General features: G+C 39.2%; 1 protein-coding gene across 11 annotated transcripts in view; it reads left to right on the forward strand.

Annotated features, from left to right (window-relative positions):
- Window positions 1–22,968, forward strand: part of DCLK1 (doublecortin like kinase 1) — a 356,733-nt gene that overhangs the window by 261,434 nt on the left and 72,331 nt on the right. For 4 of the 11 annotated variants that reach the window (XM_023208816.2, XM_023208817.2, XM_023208815.2 and 1 more), the window contains one exon: window positions 9,544–9,638. In XM_023208816.2, the coding sequence (XP_023064584.1) occupies window positions 9,544–9,638 (95 nt within the window). Of the gene's footprint in view, window positions 1–5,955; window positions 5,965–8,307; window positions 8,656–9,543; window positions 9,639–10,598; window positions 10,602–13,333; window positions 13,391–22,968 lie in introns of those variants that run through there. The other 7 variants (XM_031934955.1, XM_023208820.1, XM_023208819.1 and 4 more) reach the window with 5 other exon arrangements.

A 22,968-nucleotide genomic window follows, 5' to 3' on the forward strand; every position in this document is an offset into this window, starting at 1 on the left:
CTATGGTCCCAGCTACTTGGGAGGCTGAGGTGGCATGATCTCTTGAACCTAGGAGTTTGAGGCTGCAGTCAGCCATGGTCACACCACTGCACCCCAGCTTGGATGCCAGAGCAAGACCCCATTTCAATAAAAAAAAAAAAAAAAAGACAGAGAGAGAAGAAAAATGGCATTTTTTGTTGTTTTAGAGTTTTTATTTCCATTTAGATAGCCAACTTTTTATCGTAGAATGATATCCTGTATTTAGAATCTCTGTCTGTGGAACCCATAGCAGACATAACTGAGGCCCAATGAGTGCCTCACACCTTTCGATTCCAATATGAGATAATGTACTTTCTTGCCCTTCAGAAGCTTACAGACTAGAGTAGAACCATTCATGGCAACAACCATTCATTCATTCAGTATGCATTGAGAATCTATAGTGGACCAGCAGTGTTGGGTGCTGGAGATGCAAGGGCAAACATTTGAAAGAAGGAAAAGCCAAATGGCTTAATGAACATCTACCATGACAAAGCATCATTCTGAACGCCCAGTCTTAAAACTTCTGTGTGACTCCAGAAATCCTGAAGTCTTTTTATTCACGCTATTTAAATTTTACTTTTTTACAGTTCTATAAAAATATTTTATGCAGCATATGCAGATAAGAATCAAAGCTGGGGAAGTGAAGAGAATTTTAATCAGCTCACTACTAGTCCAGTTTGTCAAATTCTTTTGATTTATATCAAACACCTTCAAAGGCAGATTGCCAGCTATTAATTTTTAGTTCAGCCTTTTCCTTTAGTGTAGAGAATTCAGCCTTGTACAGTCTATGGAGAATCTTTTTTGCTTTGGAACTCCAAGGGAATTGTTGAGAACAAAAATGCATCAAGAAAATCAAGAGGTTGGTGAGTCATCCCTTGTGTCTTTGGAATTTCTGGCTGCACGTAAGGCTCATCCCTCCTTCCATTTCTTCTTTCTCTGCACCCACCAACTCTCCCTAGTGCTCACCCCAGCAGAACCTCCAAAGATACTCTTCAAAGCCTTGAACCATTATCTTGACTTACTGTCTACTTGGGGGCAGCAACGTACATCAACTGCTTGTATAAATTTCTTACTGTTAATGCCCCATGTTAATTAAATATTTCCTGAGTATCTACTGTGTTCCAGACACGCATTAGGTCCCAAGGGTGCAAAGATGATTAAACCACAGTCCTTGCCTTCAAGTTGCTTATATTATAGTTGGGAGAGAAACATATACAGCCATGTGTCCCTTAATGGTGGGGATGTCTTCCAAGAAATGTATTATTAGGCAATTTTGCCATTGTGCAAACATCCTAGAGTGTGCATACACAAACCTAGATGGTGTAGCCTGCTACACATGGCTATGTGGTATGGCCTGTTGTTCCTGGGCTATAAACCTATACAGTATGTTATCGTGCTGAATATTCTAGCAGTTGTAACCAGTGATAAGCATTTGCACATCTAAACAGGTGTAAACATAGAAAAGGTGCAGTGAAAATACAGTATTATGATCTTATGGAACCACCATCGGATCTATGGTCCATTGTTGACCAAAACATTGTTATGTGGTACTTGACTGTATACCATGTAACTGTAATAGTGTAATAAGTGCTGTGATGATCTAGAGGAAACAGGTTAGATCTCGTTAATAGGGTCAGAGAGCTCTTCCAAGAGAAAAGGATCTGTACATTTGGATGTAAAAAAGGGCCAGGAGGGCATTCCCTCCCAATGTGAGCTAAGGCACAAAGACATGAAACTATATGGCATAGTTAGGGAATAGTTGCTTGTTCAATAAAAATGCAGGCTATAATTCTAAGAAAGAGTTGGAAAGATGGTGGTAGCCCCACTGGTTGTGGTCCAATTGCACAGGGTCGTGGAAGTATATTTGTGCTATAAGTTGTAGGTATCATGAAGTGAAAGGGAATTTTTCACCACGCCATGAAAGACCGCAGTTGAGTTTTGGAAACAGTGGCACGCTGGTAGAAAAAATTGCTACACACGAAAGGCCAAGGGCCAGGAAGGCTCTATGAGGCCATTGTAGTCATCCTGGAATGAAATTGTCGAGACAGAACTGAAAGAGCATCGTTGGGAATGGGGGAGACCTCAAAGGGAAATGAAACCAGAAATTGAACTGGATGTGAGGCTAGAAGAAGAGAGAGGAATCAGAGATAGGAAGCAGGTTTGTTGGATGAGGAGAGGTAGGGACTGAGTTTCATTTTAGATATGTGGAGTGTGAGGTGATTTGGAAATGTTTGTAAGCAACTGGAAATAAAAAACTGTTCTAAGTCAGGAGATCTGAGCTAACAATATATATTTGGGAGACCCTGGTACATTGTAGTGATTTGAATAATAGAAACATAAGGTACCTCCCTGCTGCCTCAAGAACAGATTTGTAAAGATGTAAATGGAACCATGGGGTAAGTCTGCATTTCTAGAGCAATCAGCAGAAGCAGGGAAGAACAGTAAGAGTACAGAGACAGAAGTCAAAGGGGCACAACGTTTTGAGATGAAGGAAGGGGCAGAAATGCTTGATGCTGAGATGTCAGGTAGCATGAGAACTGAATGGGGATCATAAGATTCAGCAATGAGGATGCCACTGCGGCTTACAAGGGAATGGGTAATACCGGATGGCAGGGGGACCTGGTCTGGGAGTATCATTTTTGGGGGTCACCGTGGGTCCTCTCCCAGGCTGGCTCCAGGCTTTACTCTAGCAGGAGCTGTCCTGCAGCAATCGGTTGGTAGGGATCAGCCCAGGACCGCCATCCACCCTGACCCTTGGTGCTTGTGGTCCCTAGTTCCCCTGTCATAACCAGAGCCTGTTCTTGGATCCCAGCTGATAGGGATCAGATCCAAAAATTGCCTAATTTTATATCACAGGACTCTAGTTGGTCTTTTTTTGTTGTTTAATTAAATTTTTTTTCTTGTACCCCAAATCGTCACCAACTCTTTTCTCCCCACCCTGTCCACATTCAGTGGGTCACCATTCTCCCTGTGGTGATGCCATCGCTAGCTGACATCCTCCCACTTTATCTTACATCTGCCCTGGGCACCAGTGTCCAACCTGCTGCCATCACTTGTCTGTCAAATAAAGTCTGGACTCGTTCTCAAGTGGAGGACATCTTCCTTTCCAGTCATGTCTCCCATTTCTTCTATGGACCCATGCTCTATCCTAGAAACAAATTTAAATTGTCCCCAGCTTGGGCTTTTCCACCTCATCCCTTTATTCCTCTCACTTGGCCTTGCTAGAATGTCTTCCTCTGTTTCTTCAGCTGTCTAAAGCCCACTCACCCAGTTTGGCCCTGCAGACCTCTGCCACTTTCCCGGATCACCTCGCTGTCCAGGGTCTTCGCCAGCCCTGCAGTACTGCGGCAGCTGATTCACCGATGACACGTTGTACCACCTTGCTCAGTTGCAAGGTCTCTGAGAGCAGGGGTTCTTTGTGCATCCTGCAGTGACTGTGAGTTCATGGTGACTCCTGGGTAAATGTTGACCGCACGAATGAATTGAGAAATACTAGGAGCTGTTGCCTAAATTTCCTGAGGTTCGGAGCCTTTGTAAGTATTTATTTAAAAAATTAATTCACAGAGCCATGTCCCTGTCTCCCTCTCCTCTGTTCCTGGGGCCCCTCCTTCCCTTTATTCTCAGTAGATGGTTTCTTTGAATTGGACCCATTGTCTGAGTTCAAGAAGAGAAAACAGACATGGAGAAAATCAGAGCTCCATCTCACCTATGAGGTGAGCACCCAGGAAGCTAAAGTTAGGGAAAACGTGCATCTTCTTCCCTCTGTTAGGTAGTTGTCTCTTTTCTCTTGGTCTCAACTGATTCCCAATGTGCCCCCCCCCCCCTGCATTTTTTTTTTTTCTTCTCAATAATGTAGCAAGCAAGGAACAAAAACTGAGAAAGAGATTTTAGGGAATGAACAGCCTACACCATGATTAGGGAGTAAAGGAGAGTCTAAGGCAGGAAGCCAGATCTCCCTGGCAGCATGCCTGAATCGCCACCCCCAAACCCAAGGACACACACATATATGCAAACACATTCTCTCCCCAAATCTTGACAAGTGCAGCACCAGAAATAAATGAGCCACCTTAAGTGCTAAAAGAAGACAGGGAAACAGTAAGGTGGATTTCATGCCCAAAAAGTTGCACATCTTTTAATTAGTCTCACTTGGAGATTTCTCTGACTTAAGAACCAATTTGAGATACTTACTAACATTTCAGCTTTCACTTGGTGTCTGAGACTTTTAGGAACGCAACTGCAAAAAGAAGAGTTAACCTACATATGCGTGGAAAGTCATTTAAAAGGACAATGAATTTGTAAATTAAGCCAAGTATTTCCAAATTCCAGAATGTTTAAAGTAACTTTGATATTTAATCATAAGCATCTAGAGGACAGGGAGCAATAAGAATCTAGCATGTATTAAGTGTACACTATGTGTGCTGATACGTTGATATCTAGAGCCCTGGACTCGTGGCTCCAGTTAGTGAACAAGAGTGGGTTCACCTGTCTGAAATGATGAAGGAAAAAGTGGATCTGCACACTTCCTGAGGAGTATTATTCAACAATGCGCTGTGACCAGTATATGCTGTTGGATCCCTGGCAGGCTTAGGTGAGAGCTGAGTTGAAATAAAGGAAGGTCATGTACCCTCGAGAGGGATAGAAGTCAGCTCCGCGGCGAGATTTCTTCCATAGCTCTTTGGTGGCCAGTGATGTTAATTGGTCCTCATGGTATCAGTGAATGATCCATCCTGAAGTTGAGCACATCTCATTCAAGGGTAACAAGCACAGCAAAGGAAGACATTTCCTATTTTTTAAAATAAGAAAATGTGCCTATACAGATATAAGCAAAGGAGACCAGAACTGGGTAAAGGCAATGATTCTAATGAATTCTTTACTATTTCAGAGTTTAGTGGATTCAGAGATTGAAATAATTAATTGTTCAGCCCTGCTTGGCTGTTTAACAACAACCATATTAGTTTAATTGTTCCCATTCAAGATAAAGAATTGTTTAATAAGGGCCTCTGAAAAATAATGCCATTTTAAGTTGAATTTTAATAAGTTCTATTAAATAAGTAACAAAGCCTTGTTATTGGCACTTAGAGACTTCTGGCATTACAGAGCAAAAACCAAGTGAACTCAGTATATGTGTCAAACTTATTTATGAGAGAAAATTATTTATCCCAGCAGTGATTCAACAAGAGGGTGTGTAATGCTTTCTGGATGTCAAGAACCATTTTAAGAAGTTGCTGATGCTCTTCTGCACGGCCAAGAGGAAGAGTCTGAACAGAGCTCTGACCCTGAGAATACAGGCTGTTCCCAATGTTCAGACAAGTTGTGTTCCAAAAACATTTGATTGTAAATGACTTGGCTGGCGCTTGAGTTTCATTTTTCTAGAGATGGCAATGCAAATAGAAGCACTGAGCCCAGTGGTTTTATTAGGTTGGTGCAAAAGTAATTGCAGTTTTTGCTTTACTTTTAATGGCAAAAACCACTTTTACTGTTGCAACAACCTTACCTAAAGGAGGCAGATCCAAGTGTCCCGGCAGTAGAGAGAGAAGCCTAGGCATCCTTAGCCCTACAGACGCAAGGAGGGGTCTGGACATGCCTTGAGGTGCCAGGACCAGCCACTCATAGGAAAAGTGCGAAGTTTTTGGGGTAAGACCTAAATGAAATCTAGTTTTAGCTCTGCCATGTTCCAGCTCTTTGTCTTTGGACAAGTTACCCCACTAAACCTGTTTCTTCATCTAAAACAGAAAACATTGTACCAACTTACATGGCAGAACTGGTGTCACCTAAGGTGCTTCCGTTCAAAGTGTCCACACTCTCTGTGTCCTTGCAAACATGCTGCCTTTTGGCCTTAATCTTCTACAGCCAATCAATTACCAAGTTCTATAGTTTTTACCTCTTACATTTCTCTGGAATGTTTTCATTTACCACCACCCCATGGCACTACCCGAGATCAGCCACGTCAGCATCTCTACCGTAGGACCCTTAAATGTGCCCCACTCTCTCCTACCTTCACATTCTCTTTGCATCCAGTATTGTTTCCCTGTAATCCACTCTTGACAGGGCAAGAGCTCTGGAGAGCATTTTCAAATGCAAGCCTGATCCTGCGACTCCTGCTTAAAATCTTTTTTGTTTTTGTTTTTATTGTTTTGTTTTGTTTTATTTTTGTTTTGTTTTTGCTTCTCATTGCCCTTTGGATAAAAACCAAACTCCTTAACATGAATTTTAAAGCCCTGCTCACTATGCGACCCCTGCCTCCATCTCATTACTGAAACTCCTCCCCCTCCAACCCCACATACTTGCTGTACTAACTTATTTAAATCTCTTCAATGCACCACACTGGCCTCCTTTTTTGCATCCAGCCCTGAAACAGGGGATCCCTGGTCCGAGGACACTTTTCCTTCATTGTGCCCTCCCTGCTTCACCAGGCTAACTCCTGTATCCACTGCCTTTATGAAGGGCATAGGCCAACTCTGACTCTGTTGGTTATTAGGATTCCAATTGCAACACCCAATACTTCTGTTGATGGCTGTTGTGATACCTTGGCTCTTGTCTTTAAAGAATTTAAACAGGAGACATACAGCCAAGGAGATGCAGCAGAGAGTCATTCATTGCAAAAGAAAACGAGTATTTTGAAAGTTAGATGCAGAATAAACAGTATACCCTGAGAGAGAGAGAGAGTTCAGGGTGAGCTGCTTGTAAGGGTGAGGCAGTGTTGATTATTGCTGGAGAAACCCCCTTTATGAGAGTCTTACATGATAATTCATAAGGAGATGGGAAGAGGTGTTACTAGTAAGCATGTTCTGGGTAGTCCTCTGGGTGCACATGTGCTGTAGCTGTACGTGCATGTTCATATATCACATGTCTCATTAGCATCTTAAATCTCCACCCAGGGGTGTGTTTTTTAGTATAAATGAGCAAAGGGTCAGTTTGATGACAATTAAAATCAAAATGCACATGCTCTAGAGAAGGGACAGTCCCTCCTGAAGATAGCTTTGCTTACATGAGCTCAGTTACAATGTGAATGCCAAGGCTTATCGTATTGGCTGTGAGGTCACCACCATTGCCGCATCCCAAGAACATGGTCACTTCCTTGACTATCCTGCCTCACTTCCCCTCTCAAAATACTTTATTGTAATTACTAGCTTAGTTCTCTGGTTTACCTGTAGGCTAAAGGGCTGACACAGTAAGGCAAGGTAGTAGTAAGAGTGCAGGTTTTGAACTGCCTAGGTTAGATTTTGCTCCATATTTGTTTGTCAAATGACTCATCATCTGTAAGCCTCAATTTCCTCACCTGTAAAATGGGTGGAAATGATACTGCCAGTCTTGTAGAGTTATTGTGTGAGTTAAATGATGCAATATACATACATGCTGATGCATATAGATGCATATATGTGCATATATAAAAGGTTTAAGTTCATTGACTGGTGCATAAAAATGCCTTCAGTAAACTGAGATACACATAAAATGGGTACTTACTAAATATGTACAGACTTATATTGTTTTGTTTTGCTTTTTAAAGCAAAGTATTCCTGAGACTGTTTTCTTGTGAGTCCTTTGTCTCTCTTTCTTAATTTTCCATTAGCTGGGTAAGATCAGAGTCTCAAAGTAAAAAGTGTTAACACTGTGTTTGCTTCCCTATTTGCTGATTTTTTTCTCCAATCTATGTAGCCTTTAGGTATGACATAAAGATGTGCAGTAGAATGCAGGTGGGCAAAGAAAATATATTCACAAAATGTGTTCTCCAGCCAACCAGTAAGGCATCCCTTCCTTACTAGTTGTAGGCTCTGCTTCTGCCCTTGTCTTTAATCCTTGCCTATTTCTGAGCCCCTTCCTTAGAGGCTACTGGCTGAGGAAGTCCAATGTGATGAGGTCCGAGCGTGAAGTTCACTCAGCAAAGACAGGAGAGTGGCATGCAAGCAAATTAAAGCATTCTTAGCTTTCCAGTTCACTCTCTCTGCGAGAAAAACAAAAAACAAAACAAAAAAAAACCATACATAGCTTTTTAGGCTTCTATTTTTAGGAGTTGCCAAATACATTTCAAAAGCAAAACTACAAATTAATGCAGCATGGGGTACGTGACATTTTTTAAGGTCTTTGGAGGAGATGACAAAACAAGGAGCTTCCCACTTTCCAGGGTTGTAAGTTTTTGGGAAAACATCAAATACGAAAAATCAATAAACATCCTACCTTGCCACTGAATTGTGTGAGGGTTTCCGGATTACCTGGTAGTCACCAGGCTTTAGAAGAGTTATTGTCATTTCGATTTTCAAATGAGTCACTGGATCTCTTGCCCCCAGGGCCACTTCATTATGATTCAGTGCAAAGTACTGACAGCACCGGGGCTTCCGGGAGTGGTGTCGGGGTGGGGGTTGCTGTTGGCAAGAGGCTTAATTGACACCTTTGATGTAGCCCAAGACAGAACCTGCACCTCCCACTGCTGCTTGGGAGACGTCAGCTTTACGCAGAAAAGGCATCTGCTGATGAATCCTGCATCTCATTCAGCCTGCTCTGGGAGCAGCCTTAGCCATCCTTAAACTCATCCAACCAATTCCCGTTTCCACGGGTGCTTGGCTTAGTGCTGAGACGGGATTCTGCCCTTGGTATTCAGGTCCAACACTAAGACTGTGTCCATGTTAGAACTCATAGAAGGTAAGTGAAATGCATTGCTGCTCTCCCTTGTGGAAAGCGTTTATTTTGCACCCTCAAGAATCTATGTGTCTCCTGGTTAATTCTACTTCACTGACTGTGGGGCTGTAATGTTGTCATTTTTACAGGTAAAATAGAGGCGATCTGATACATCTTTATAAAACCATGTCTTGAAGTGTTTCATTCTGTTGTTAGAGACGATGTTACTTAGAGAAAAGAATTTTTTACTTGAGTTCTGTGGCTTTAGTTCAGTTTAGTGAAAATGTGCATAAGACTCTTGAGTATTGGGTAGAATTCCAGTGATTTGAACTTGTTAGCAGTTTTTCTTTTCAAAGACAGCAAAGAGAAACTGTGAGGAGTTTCTCAGCGTCTGTGGCCAGTGACTGTCCTGTTCAAGGCAGGTCCATCACAATCAGGCTAGGGGGATGGACAAGACACAGGTGGATGCAGGACATTTTTCTAGAAGTGGGTTATTAATTATACAAATACAGTGATCTATTTATCAGGTCATTGGAATGTCACTGGTGATCTGTGCTTATATTTATTCCTGCTGTTAAGAATGAACCTCATTGAAAATGCCTCAGGACCATACATTCCTAAGGTCCCTGCTGGCACAGTTAAAGGCATCATTAATACATTCATCAGGAAAGTTGTGAAAGGTACATCTTAAAAAATAATTCGGTAACCTACTGCTCTGTGAAACACAGGATTTGCAAAACTGTGACTCTCTGAAGGCTACTTCCCAAAGCTCTTCCTCAATGTACACATGGAAGTGTGTCTAGAGTTCTAATAGACTGCTCTCTATATAATTGTTTATTTCTTGGAGATGATTTGTCATGAAAATTATTTAACGTGCCATTTTTCTCTGTGTGTGATTCTTTGTATTTCTAGTTAATGGAACCCCTGGTAGTCAGCTCTCTACTCCGCGCTCAGGCAAGTCGCCAAGCCCATCACCCACCAGCCCAGGAAGCCTGCGGAAGCAGAGGGTAAGGAAATAAGCAAGCTGCTTGTTTCAGACTTGTCTCAGCCTCGGTGCAGAGTGGTACAGGTGCCAGCAAATCGTGCTGCTCGTCTCTAGGTGATATCTAAGCTAGAACAGGAGGTGACCAATGGGGAGTTGCTTATTGCTGTGGTTTAGCTAGAACTCAGGGCTTTTAGCTTCTCTGTAACCTTGTCCAAATCTTAACTCAGAAGAATGCACCTTTGCTACTTCACTTTTACATACTCCTCTTTTTGTTCTGACTGTACAGGCTTTATTAGCACTAGTTTATAAGCCTTCTTAGTTGTGATGAGTTTGATTAGATGTCACCTTAAGGGAAAGAAGAAGTTCTGTGAATGGAGGGGAGGGCCCTGGTGGAAAATTGCTTATGATACAGATGGGGCCCCGGAGCAGCAGAGGGTCCATGAGGTAGGGGATGGGAACCTATGACACGTGCTTTTGTGGATGAAACCCACATTGAGCACCTTTTCATCACTACTTGCATTTATGGAGAATTTGGCTGAGCTTGGAGACCACAGTGAAAAAGTTACTGGAAACTGTTAGTTTCTCCATGCTAAGGAAGAGGGTGAGAGCACTTCTTTCAGGATGGAGAGACTACTGTTCTTATCCTGTCACAACCTGTACTGTTTAGCTTTTCCAGTAATACCAAGGCAAAAATAAAAGTAGTGGGAAGGAGGCAAAGGGGAGGTACAATGCCAAAAACGGAAGGCCCTTTATGGTCCTGATTTCAGATGCGAGGTCGGGGGAATGTACGCTCCTAGGAGGTTTCATGATGGTGTTTGCCAAACACTTTAATAAGCGAGGACTCCTTGCAGTCTACTGCACTCAAATGCTACATTCTCGAGTTTGGTTTCTTTTAATATGTGTTTTAAAATAAAACTTCTGAGTTCTATAAAATTAGGTGTCATCCAGGATGGAAGGCCCTCTCTTCAAGATTTCTGCACAGGTTGTGTCTTTAGGCTGCCAGACGTCTAAGAGTGTGGGACAGGGAGATTCATTTGGTCCCTAGCTCCTTTGGAGCCGATTGCACCAAATATCAAGTTTGGTTATCTTTCTCCACTGATTCACCTGGCATCAGGTGGAGCTTGTTTTGAGTGTTTGATGAAGCCTGGCATCTGATGCCAGCTTGTCCACTAAATGGCCATGGTACCTTAGATAAGCCTATTATCTTTTCTGGGTCTCCGTTGGAAACACAAAACAAAACGAGGAGGCTCTTTCCAGATAGAAAGTCCAATACTTCTGTTCTACTTCCATTTGAGTGTTTTCACTATGGTTTTTTTCTTGGCCACAGTCTAATTTGGAATTTTAAGGTGTTGGAATCATTCGCGAACAACTCAAAGAATTGGCCAAATTTATTTACTCTCCTAGAGGCCTGTCCTTGAGTGGAGGAAGAGCTGGTCAGTCATTCTTTTCTTGTAAACATCACCCAGTGAGGCATCAATCTATGGGGACTGCCATTAGATACAGAGCAGGAAGGGCCCTCTTTCTGAGAACATTCTGTCTCTTAGAGTGTATGCTTTCTAGAGTACACCTAGCATAGAAATCCCTTTTTATACTTTGAGCTAATTGAACTCAGATTAAGGATTTATTGGTGTCATTTATGCTTAGTTGTTGAGATTAAGAGTGATTGGAAATTCCCACTGCTGATGGGAGCTTCTCTCCCTGCTCGTTTATTGAGGAGACCTCCATCGTAGGGATGTAAAGCTATGCTCCGATGTCCCTTTCTTGGCAGAATGGGGCTAGAATTCACTTCTGCTTTCTGTATTTCCACTTTAGTATGATTTTGTCCAATTGAGGCAGAAAATTTCCATTCAGCTCTGTGGCTATTGGCTTATATAATTAACATTTCCGGCACTTGGGGAATGATTATAAGATATGGCTGTCTTATAGATTCTTCATTTTACCATTTAAATGATCAGTGCAAACACCATACTTGAGAGAAAAAAAAAAATCCCATTTGTTTTAGGAGGACAAAGGGTTTATACCATCTGAAAACACTTATTGAGCACATGTTGTGAGGCGGGGCACTGGATATATTCTAAGATGGTTCCACATCCAAGCTTTTGAATTTGGGCCATAAATGAACGTCCCCATCCATGTGCTGTGTCAGTGTATGAAGGCATTCCCAGCTGCTTTAGCCAGAGGAGCTTTCATCTTGGCGTGTAGGCAACTGCATCAAATAATCCCTCCCAGTTAAAATGGGCCTAGAAGATCCCTAAAAACTGATCCTGTTTCAAATTTGGTTAATGGTCTTTTCAAATGGTTGGCTATACTCCTATGCAGGAAATACTGACATAAGTGAAAGATGGCATGTGCTAAAAGAAGACACTTTAAAGAATAAATTAACTCTTTTTACTGCAGATTGGAAAACAGTAGCTACTTCTATTTTTTCCTTCTGTGTTGCCTAGCAACATGGCCAAGAAAATGAGTTGACTACCCCCACCCCAACACACACACACACACACACACACACACATGCACGCGCACACACCTTGCCCCCATTTTAAAAATACAGGAACATAAGGTGTTTTTTCAGAAGGAAGGTTGATACATTTGACTGGTTTCTTTACAAATAAGAAAATCTAGTTTTTATTTATATTAGTTACAAAATTTAATTCGCTTCTTTTCTTCTGTTAAAATCACATTTTTGTGTTACCTCTCTTGACATTTTGGAATAGTCTTATACAATGAAAAACCTGCATGCCAGACACTTCTCTTCATAAGCATATTCGTGGCAATGTACCAAGTAACCTATTTTTCCGAAGCAGAGTTATTTAAGTTGCTGTCTACAGGCGTTTGGTCACAGAAGCAGAGCCTGGAGACTCTTTTCCCACTCATGAACTTTTTTTGGTCCCATTTCTTAATCCATCAGGAAGAAATGTGTTGTGTTATGTAGGCTGAATGAAGCTCCCCATTATACTCCCACATCACTGACTTTTGTAGATTATCTGATCAGTCAGATGATGTGAGGAGTGGGTGGTACAAAACAGGAGAAAAGCCAACTCTAGATGCTCTCTGCAGATCTGAGCTGGTTGCCTGGCTACCAACCGAGATCTAGTAGCAGGAAGGGGGCGGGGGGAAGAGAGAGGAGGTGATGAGTGAGTGGTCTGTTGGAGAACAGGGAAAGAACATTGGGAAGGGATTTGGGGTGAGGTGGGTTAATTTTGCACTCTTTCTGTTGTCCAAACATAATATTTTGAGAAAGCAATGCTTTCTTGGGTTTTATGCTACATGCAACTACCACATTTGAGTTGCTCCTCTGGAACCAGAATTTGCTGAATGCCATCTGAGCCTCCTTTTAAATTATTTTATCTTGAGGTAAGCATGTTCCTTTTCTACCAAGAATGGGAAGGAAATGGTCAAGGAAGAATTGCCTAGTCACACAGTAGTGGAAGTGACCTTTACAGACCTCAGGGGCTGTGCAACTCAACGGGCATCAAGGAAGGTGAAAGATTAGGAGTAGACCAAGAGACATTTTCTTGCCAATAAGGTGAAACCAGCACCATTTTGTTTATTTTGATGGTTTCTCTATTATTATCTTTCCTCCTACTCCAAGTTGGTGACTTGAAAAAGTCAATAATATTAGAAACCGGGGATGCCCATTCAGTGTTGCTCCCACGAGAGCCACAGGGCACCCAAGAAAGTTGAGTAAACAAATCTATACTGCCCTTCATCTTGCAGGACCTGTACCGCCCCCTCTCTTCGGATGACTTGGATTCAGTAGGAGACTCAGTGTAAAAGAAACAATGGAGCAATGTATATGGTTTGTGATTGGGTGAAGGTTTCACATTTCCTAAGCAAAAGTCTAACAGCAAAATACACAAAAGAGTTTTGCATACCTTGAAATGATAAAAGACCAAATCATACGAAAGTAAATATGTAGGCATTTTGTATTCATGATGTTCAACCTTGAAATTGAGAGACTTTTAAAAATATCTCCCATATTGATTTGATTGGGGAGAGTCTGAACACAAAATGCTGAGATTGTTGTGCAGCGCCTGGCTCTAGATGAATTTCATTTACGGACCCAATATTGAGTACAAGAACACACTAATTGTGTGGCAATATAGAGCTAGAATTTCTGTAGATGGAGTTTTCTTCTTAATTACAAGTAGGCATAGAGATATAATTTTTCTGTACTTTCTGTAAAGCATATTAAAATGGCACTAGCAGGCATATTTTTTCTTAAGGTTATGTTGTTTTTTAAAATTTGAATTGCTGGTTTTTAGAGGTATTTTTATTGCAAAATAATAAAAATGCTTGGGTAGATTTTTTTTCTCCCTAGACAGTAGAAAAAGCTATTTATTGTTTTGTGGGTTAGTATATCTGAGAGAAAAAGAAAAATTATGACAAGGACACATCTCATAAAGACTCTAAAATTAGGCGTTAGGAACTTTCCTTGTTTTTGTTGTCAAGTACATTTTATTTTTTAAAGTTATTTTAGTAGAAACAGTATAAATTTAGCTTAAGCTATATGCCAACATGAAGAACTTGGCCAATGGCATTGCTATAGATTGCATACTTTTTTCTTACAATCATATACATAATTTTTTAAATGTGTAAAAACTTAAAGGTGGGAATTTTTTTTTCATACAGACCTAAAAAAAATTGTATCTGGACTTTTTCCAGGAAATCCATTTGAAAAGCAAGATTCACTTAAATGGTGCTGTATAAATCAGGCCTAGAGTATCCAAATCTCCACTCTGAAAAATTCTGAATCTTGCTGGTGTTTTGGAAATTTTCATATGCAAAACTCCTTTTGTGTTAAACCAATTAAGTCTATGATTATAACCCATTGTGAAACATTAACCTACTAATTCTGCTCTTCTAGTCCTCTATTTTTAAAATTTATAGTCAGCTTTGCTTAAACATAAAATAATTATTTTAAGTCTGAATGTTAAAAATTAATTTAATATGTATAGTCTATTGTATTTAAGCCATATCCTAGTGGTAATTTACTTTTACTAGTTCAAACACTAACAATTTAAGACTTGGGAAGCATGCTTTTGATATTCTCCAGGCTTGACATATCTCAGTAGGTGACAAATTAAAAATGTTTGATGCCATTTCGAGGCTTTTACATGATTTTTTTTCAAATTTTACTTGAAAACAATTTTCAAATGTTTGATTCAAGATGGAGAGAAATTCAGTTGCCACACGCTATTTTAAATGTTATTGATTTATCTCCCTGATAAATTGTTCCACTAGCAAATTTTACCATCTGGTTTATAGTTACATATGTTACCATCTCACTTTACAAGTGAATAAAATATTCCAACCAAAAGAAGAAGAAGAAAAAAAAAAACATCCAGGCAATCTAACAGCATTTGAAAACTTAGCCCTATAATAATTAGTGTCTCATTATGCTGTCTGTTGGAGAGAAAGACATTTCTCTGGCAGGTTATTCAAGAGCTGCAAACTGAACCATTCCATCTTGAAAGAACAGTTCATAATAATACCTGTTCCAGGCTTCAGGTTTTAAAACTGTTTCCAATAGAAATGACCAGAGACTCCTGCTGAGATCAAAAGGCTGCTTTGTTTTAGCTGAAACAGTAAACATCTGTGAGGTTGCCTATGCTGGTGTCTGTTTTAGTTATGTCTTTGTAAAATGCATTACTTAATACAGTTGAGTCCATAAAAGATTAGTATGTATTTGACTAAATTGCCAAAAATGCAAAGAAAGCAATGGAACAGTTACTTTAAATCTGGTGGGGTCAGATGGTTGAGAACAAAAATAAATTCTAATAATTTTAACTTCCCTGCACTGTCAATCTTATGGACAACTACTGCTAGAAAGGTCCAATAAATGCTATTTGTTCTAAGTGGTAGATATTGCCAATTGATATAGAACCCATTGCTTTGTTTAGACAGGGCAAAAAGAAACTGAACTTGTACTAATTGCCGATAGATATCATGGCCAACTTTCCATTCAAGCAGTTCCAAGGGAAGTGCTTTCCACAGCATTTAATCTCTTGAACATATGACTTCTATTAAAGGACTGTTCAGGGGCTATATATATCATTTACTTTTTGAAAGTAAAGTCCCTCAGAGATTGAAACAGCACACCATTTATAGTCTTTGAGATCTCTTTTTATGCAAAACATAATTCTATTAAACTAAAGCAGAAATAAAAAATTCTTAGCAACAAACCAGAAGTTTTCAGTTCATTGGTGGAAAAGAATTGGTGATTTATAGGCACTTATGATTGACTTACTTACAGAATTCTTTATAAAAAAATTCGGCAATGAATTTTTAAATTGTTCTACTGAGCAGGGAGCACTTCAGCAATAGCCATGCAGTTTTGTCCTAATGATAATCTTAAATGTGCTCTGAAGACATCGTGCTGTAGTTCAAAGTTCGATACTTTCTCACTTGCTCTCACTTCTTTCTTAGACGTAGACATTGTAGAAAAAGATATTAGTAATATTTCCCTGCTTTCAGCATTTTAGAAGTGCAAAACTTAAAAATATATGAAATGTGAAGTTCAGTGTGAACTCAAAAGAGTATAGTTCTGAAAGCCACGTGGTGTGTTTTTGTCTTGTTTAATCATCTAGGCAGGAGGGAAAATCTACACTGTTTCCGTACTGCCATAGAATTTTAGGAAGTGTCAGGTTCTCTCATCTGTATACATCCCTGTGTACATATATTGACTCATCTAAATATTAAGAACCCAAAAAACATTTTCTAAAAACATTTGAACCAGCACTAACGTACTATATGTGTACCCTACATAACCAGCTGTGGAACTTCCAACACATGCCCTGAAGATCTGTACATGATTGGACTCTTTTTCTCCCTTTCTTTCTTTCTTTCTTTCTTTCTTTCTTTCTTTCTTTCTTTCTTTCTTTCTTTCTTTCCTTTTTCTTTCTTTAACTTAAAAACAATGAAGTGTGCAAGTCAGATTTCTTAATGGAAGTAAATGAAGATATAGAATAATATTCCTGAAAATTCCACATATTTTAATTCTTGGACTGCTAAATTTTTCATATGTGGCCATATATCTATACAGGTGTTTGGGTGTTTATGTAAATTTGCCAGGCTTGGTGTGTATGTGGGTATGCTTCTGTAAGTATCTGTGTATGTGTATAAACCATCAATAGTAAAGTATAGTATTTGTGATACAGCCTTATAAGTGACTGGCTCTTGTGGAATTATACATAAAATCTTCATGTCATAAAGTGTTACTCTGTGACATATTAGTTGGGGCATGTTTAAGTTAAAAAGCAATTTGCTCAACTAGCATGGCAAATGGTTCCAAATATTCAGATATACTGTTTTATCAAAAAAATTGAAATTCAGCCAAATCCAACATTGTGTTAACTATTAAATATAAGTAACATTAATGTTTATATTGATTTAACTTTGTGTTCAATTATTAACAAGATTGAATACTATGACTGACTTTTTTCTATTGTGTGTTTATGGATGACTTGTCGTGGTTGTCAATCACTAGACACTAAAAAAATGAAATGCTGATACAGTTGCAGATTGTCAAGTATAATGTTGGAACATAAATAGAAGAGAATCCAGAGTATATTTGATATGAAGTAAGTTTAATAACAAAGCCAGATAACCTGTAAGGCGATCCTGTATGTTCTTTCAAAACTCTAACCTGTTGACAAATTTTGAATATACTTGCTGTATGTGTGTATATATCTACATAAATATATACATACTTGAAAATGTTAACTGGATGAATTTACTATATATGCATACATTTGCTCATTTATGCATATTTGCATTAGCCTTGCTAGCATCTCTATTTGTGCATGTTAGTGACAACTGTCTTTGATTGAAATATCCCACAGAGGCATAGTGTGAAAATTAGAGATATATTGAATTCAGTATACCAATTGCCTGATATAGTGTGTTGTACTGTCAGTTGAAAAATATTTGTAATTTTGTGCCTGTTACGCATGTGGAAAAAAGAGGAAATCAGAGGCCCTCACTATAATTTTTAAGGGTGCATGACATATGATGTCTTTAAAATATGGTTCATTTTAGTAAAGATGATGGATAAATTCCAAGATAGTATAAATGATGCATGTAATACATGAATGTTTGTATTATATATGGCCACAAAATGTTTTTGAAGCCAGGGTAGTAGATATCTAAAGGTTATAGGCAAAGAAGTATGAAAGTTAACTTTCTTGTGATGTGTTTTTGAGGAGTTGATACTCATCAGTAAGCAAGGAATTGAGTTTATTTTTTCTAAGAACTCTTTACTTTGAAATATATTATGAATGTTGTAAATTTGGATAACATTTTTATAAAGAAGTTACATACTTTCTGCTCACAGTCTCAGTTGACTGGATGTGTATTCTCTTAAAAAAAGCATTTGGTGTTAAAACGTTTGACACAGCAATATATTTTTTAAATCCATCAACTGAGGCCATCAGCAGAGCTTTATAGAGCGAAGCGTTGACAAAATGTTTCATTGAACTACCCAATTTTGAAAGTTCAATTACTTTGTGCTGTGGTTTCATTGTAAAATGTTGTACCTTGTGTTTCACACTGGACCATGTTATTCCTCTTGAAGTTAACTTTGTGACACTTACCACCTTAGAATAACTATATAATAAACAGGAAAAACTGCCTATGTTGTTCAGTGAGTTTCTTTCAGAAAACTTGAGAAGTAGACACTGAAATTGAAATGACCACGTGTGGGATAAGGGTGACCTTCACAATCACGTGTGTGGCATTCTTCTGTTGTAATTAGCATCAACAAGTGATATTTGAGAGACTACAGAATGGTACCACATAGCATCTGAAGTATAAAATACTGACAGTAATACCAAAATAAGATTATCTGATGAAGAATTCTGTTTCAGGTAGTTGCATTAAAATCAGGACTTTTTACCTTCCTTTCAGGGTTGCCTTAAAGGATGAATTTGTCAGACATATTGATAACTCATTGAAAAGAAGAAATTAACATGCATTTTTAAAACCACCAGTGGTCTCCTAGGCTTGAAGGCATTTTTCCCAAGGTCATCTAATTTGCAGGGAAAAAATGTGCATGTGTATGTGAGCATGTCTGTGTGTGTATTTTTACAAGCTATCTCTTTTTTTTTTTTTTTGAGATGGAATCTCGCTCTGTCGCCCAGGCTGGAGTGCAGTGACCCGATCTCAGCTCACTGCAAGCTCCGCCTCCCGGGTTCCCGCCATTCTCCTGCCTCAGCCTCCCGAGTAGCTGGGACTACAGGCGCCCGCTACCTCGCCCGGCTAGTTTTTTTGTATTTTTAGTAGAGACGGGGTTTCACCATGTTAGCCAGGATGTCTCGATCTCCTGACCTCGTGATCCGCCCATCTCGGCCTCCCAAAGTGCTGGGATTACAGGCTTGAGCCACCGCGCCCGGCCCAAGCTATTTCTTTTAAAATCACTGGATAAATATATAGTTTTAGAAATAAAGTTAATTAAAATAATGATAATAAAATACTTGACTCTCTAATTCAGAACAAAAATCATAATATATTTCATTTATAAAAGGAGGATAGAAAAGGATGTTAAAGAGGATAGGAAATTCTGCTGACTGAGCTAGAAAAAAATATATATATATTTTTGAGACAGAGTCTTGCTCTGTCGCTGAGGCTGGAGTGCAGTGGTGTGATCTTGGCTCACTGCAACCTCCACCTTCTGGGTTCAAGTGGTTCTTGTGCCTCAGAATCCTGAGTAGCTAGAATTACAGGTGTGTACCACCACGCGGAACTAATTTTTGTATTTTTAGTAGAGACAGGGTTTCGCCATGTTGGCCAGGCTGCTCTTGAACTCCTGACCTCAAGTGATCCTCCCACCTTAGCTTCCCAAAGTGCTAGGATTACAGGTGTGAGCCACTGCACCCAGAGGAAAAAAATATTTAGTATTACAATTACAATATAAGTTCCAAATTCTGGTTTTAAATCTAACATTTTCACTAGTTTTACTTTAATCTTCAAATTACATTTGCTTTAATTGGTTCTCTGTATTATTTCCTTGATGAATGTCCACAGCAATGATCACAGCAAAATGTAATCAGTGCCTGTAGCAATAATCATTGGAAGGAATGTTTCCAAATTTATAAATATTTCAAATTGTAGTTACAGTTTCTTAATATAACCAGAGTTTAGCATAAAATGTAGCAGGTGCCTAGAAGAGTAGTGAGCTCCCTTCATTACAGGTTGGGAATCCCATTTGAGGAGTAAATCATGGAGGGAATTATTCTATCCAGAGGAAATACAGTAGATGACTTCCTGGGCTGCTTCCAAACTACAATTTCATGAAGGGTATAACTCATGAGAGGGGGCATGTGGCCACCAAATGGCACAGTCTCCTTGGGACAAATGGTTCAGATTATCAATTTATAGATCTTGGCTTATATGAGTATAGTGATTGGACAATTGAGGCCAGAAAAACTACCCAATACAACAAACGGTATAGATCTAGTTGTAACTAAATGCATTTGTCTTTGAAATCTTGGCTCTTGTGGTTTCACTAACATAGCCATAACACCATTGTTTCCATTTGCATTTTCGCCTCCTTTCGGTAAACCAACTTTGTGAGTAACAGTTCTCTAGCCTTTTGAAAAATTTCTCCAAATCTTTATGATAAAGTTTAACATTTTTCAGTATTCATTCTTACTTATGCTCATGCTTATCTGTGCCATAAACTTTATTTAGGCTGAACGTACTACTATGAAGAGTGCAGACAAAGGAATTTGGAAAAAGCAGTTCCTTTGTGCCTTGTTTCAAATAGTGGAGCCTTATTAGTAATTGCAGAGTGATGCCTTCAACTTATTGTTCTATACCCACTTGGGAAACAAATAAATGGAGGGCTTTTCTATATCATATAGAATCCTGTGAGTTTCAAGCTCTCTTCACCAAGATTATTATTTAATTTTGTTAGAGGTCATCTTTAGAGCTTCTGTGGATCTAAAGTCAAGATCACCAAGACAACTGTTTGAGTTTGTTAAAAATGTATTGCTTGTGTTTCCTTTATAAGATTGATTCAGAAATCATATGCCAGTGATTACTTGATTTCTAAATTATTTTTAACCATTTTTCAAATCAGTATCAACTCAATAAGGTAATAATTGTATGCCAAGATAAAATGTGAAGTAGAAATGGTGCAATTATCCAGCCAAAGCTAAAGTGTGGTGAGATTTTTCTACCTTGATTAGATCAATTCTCTCAATTAGATATTTTCAAAATCTTCATGCAGCATGGACCCCAGCTGAGTGACAACGTTAATACAAATGGCAAGAGTAACTCACACCATTTAAAGTGAACTGTTTTCCACTACATCGTCATCAGATACATCTTGATAAAATGTGGTTAGAGTTGTCATGTCAGCTTTCTCGCTTACTTCAAAAAGTGTGATATGTTCTCCATCTGTTATATGATCCCAAGCTCAATAGCTACACTTAGGATGTGTTCTTACTTAGGGCAGTGCTTTATGAAGGTGTGCCATAAAAGCATCCAGGTGCCAGCAACCTTTCCAAATGGTTCCCATTAAATCTGCTTGGGGGGAAGGGGTGATGACATTTCAAATGTCACAACATTTCTCAGAGCAGCTAATTGCCCTAAATTCTGAAATAACTGTACATTTTGTACTGTACACCCAGATGCCTTGAAATTAGCAAATTGAAGCAAACATAAAATCTTGTTGGCATGTGGACTATAAAATGATTTATCCGCTCGGAAAAACCAAAAAGGTAAATTTATTTCATTTACAAGCAACGAAAAAATATAGGTGGGCTTTTCAGCTTCTGTTGGTTGTAAAGAAAGGCTGGTTAATCTCATTAAGTTAATTCTAAAGAGCAAGCACTTACACATTTTGCCTTTACTATGTTTGAAATCCTTCCATTGGACTTATGGATAATGATAGAAATGTTCCAGCAGGGTCTAAGTTAGTATATTTAGGTGGATTAGTAAATAATTGGTGGATTACCCAAAGAGCCATGCTGATTACTGGAATGGCTTCAACTGGGAGACAGAGCAAAAACATTAGGAGACCAGATCAGAATCTAAAAGATAACAGGCTGGGAGGATATTAATGTAATAAAGATGACATTTAATGTGGGGAAATGTGAAGTCCTGGACTTGGTCCAAGACAACATTTCAAACACACACCAGGGAGACCTGACATAGCTGTGGGCTCATTGTAAAGGTGAAATGCTATGGCCTCATCCACATAAGCCAATAAGATCTTGAAGTTAATTAGTGTTCTATTCACAAGAAAGAAAGCTCTACCCTTCTCTGCTTTGTGCTAGTCAGGGCACACCCAGAATATTGCATTCACTTTTAAGCACCAGGGTTTTTTTTGGTAGAGACAGGATTTCACTGTGTGGCCCAGGGTGGTCTTGAACTTGTGGACTCAAGCGAGCCTCCTGCCCCAGCCTCCCAAAGTGCTGGGAAGACACAGATGGAGACCAGTAGCTATTTTCAAACACCTGAAAGCACTGTCATGTGAAAAGTGGATTAGACCTGTACTGGGCAACTCTGGAAATCAGAGATAAGACCAATAAATGGAAAATGTAGAAGGACATAATTTCAACATAACTTACAGAAGAACTTCCTTTATTTTGCCTCCTATTAATGATGAAGGGCTGCCTCAGGAAATAGTATGTTCAGTACTAGAAGTATTTGGACAGAGGCCATCTGACCACCCACTAGGGTTTCTGTAGGGGGCATTTGGTCTCTGGGTGGAAATGGGGCAGAAGAGGTAATATTTAAGGTCCATCCCAGTCCCCCAAACTCTTGGAATCAATGAATGGTCACTATCTTGGAAAAGTATTTAGTATTAACTATCTTACTTCTTTGGGAAAAAAGAGATAACACTATTAGAAGTTGAATACGTTGATTTTACTCTCTTTGAGCATAACAAATAAAATGAAAGCTTTACATTTTCAGGGAACTCTGTGTGTCCGTAAGTACATTTTTCTCTTAACTGCCCATCATCTGTTACTCTCAAGCAGAGAAAATTTGAAATGACTCGGGATACATTTTCAGAAACACAAAAATACAATCGTAACGTTGAAAACAAGCAGTTACAAACATAAGCAACTTGTGTTAACCCTACTTCCCACCCCCCCCCCCTTTTTTTTTTTTTCTACCAGAGCCTAAAAGCCTTGAGAGGTTTTTGTTCAGAAAGCAGAGAAAACCCAGCTGGCTTTGTGACAAGTGTTCAGGGATCGACCATTTGGTGGCACTGTTAAATCCAATTCATTAGTTGATAAAGCATTGAGTGAATAATAGCCCACAAGTTTATAGAATGTTACAGTTTAAAAGATGTTTTCATGTACTATGGGTCAGAGCTCTGTATCGAGTACCTGATGTTCTTA

This window comes from Piliocolobus tephrosceles, chromosome X (assembly GCF_002776525.5).
Source record: "Piliocolobus tephrosceles isolate RC106 chromosome X, ASM277652v3, whole genome shotgun sequence".
Classification (NCBI taxonomy): domain Eukaryota; kingdom Metazoa; phylum Chordata; class Mammalia; order Primates; family Cercopithecidae; genus Piliocolobus; species Piliocolobus tephrosceles.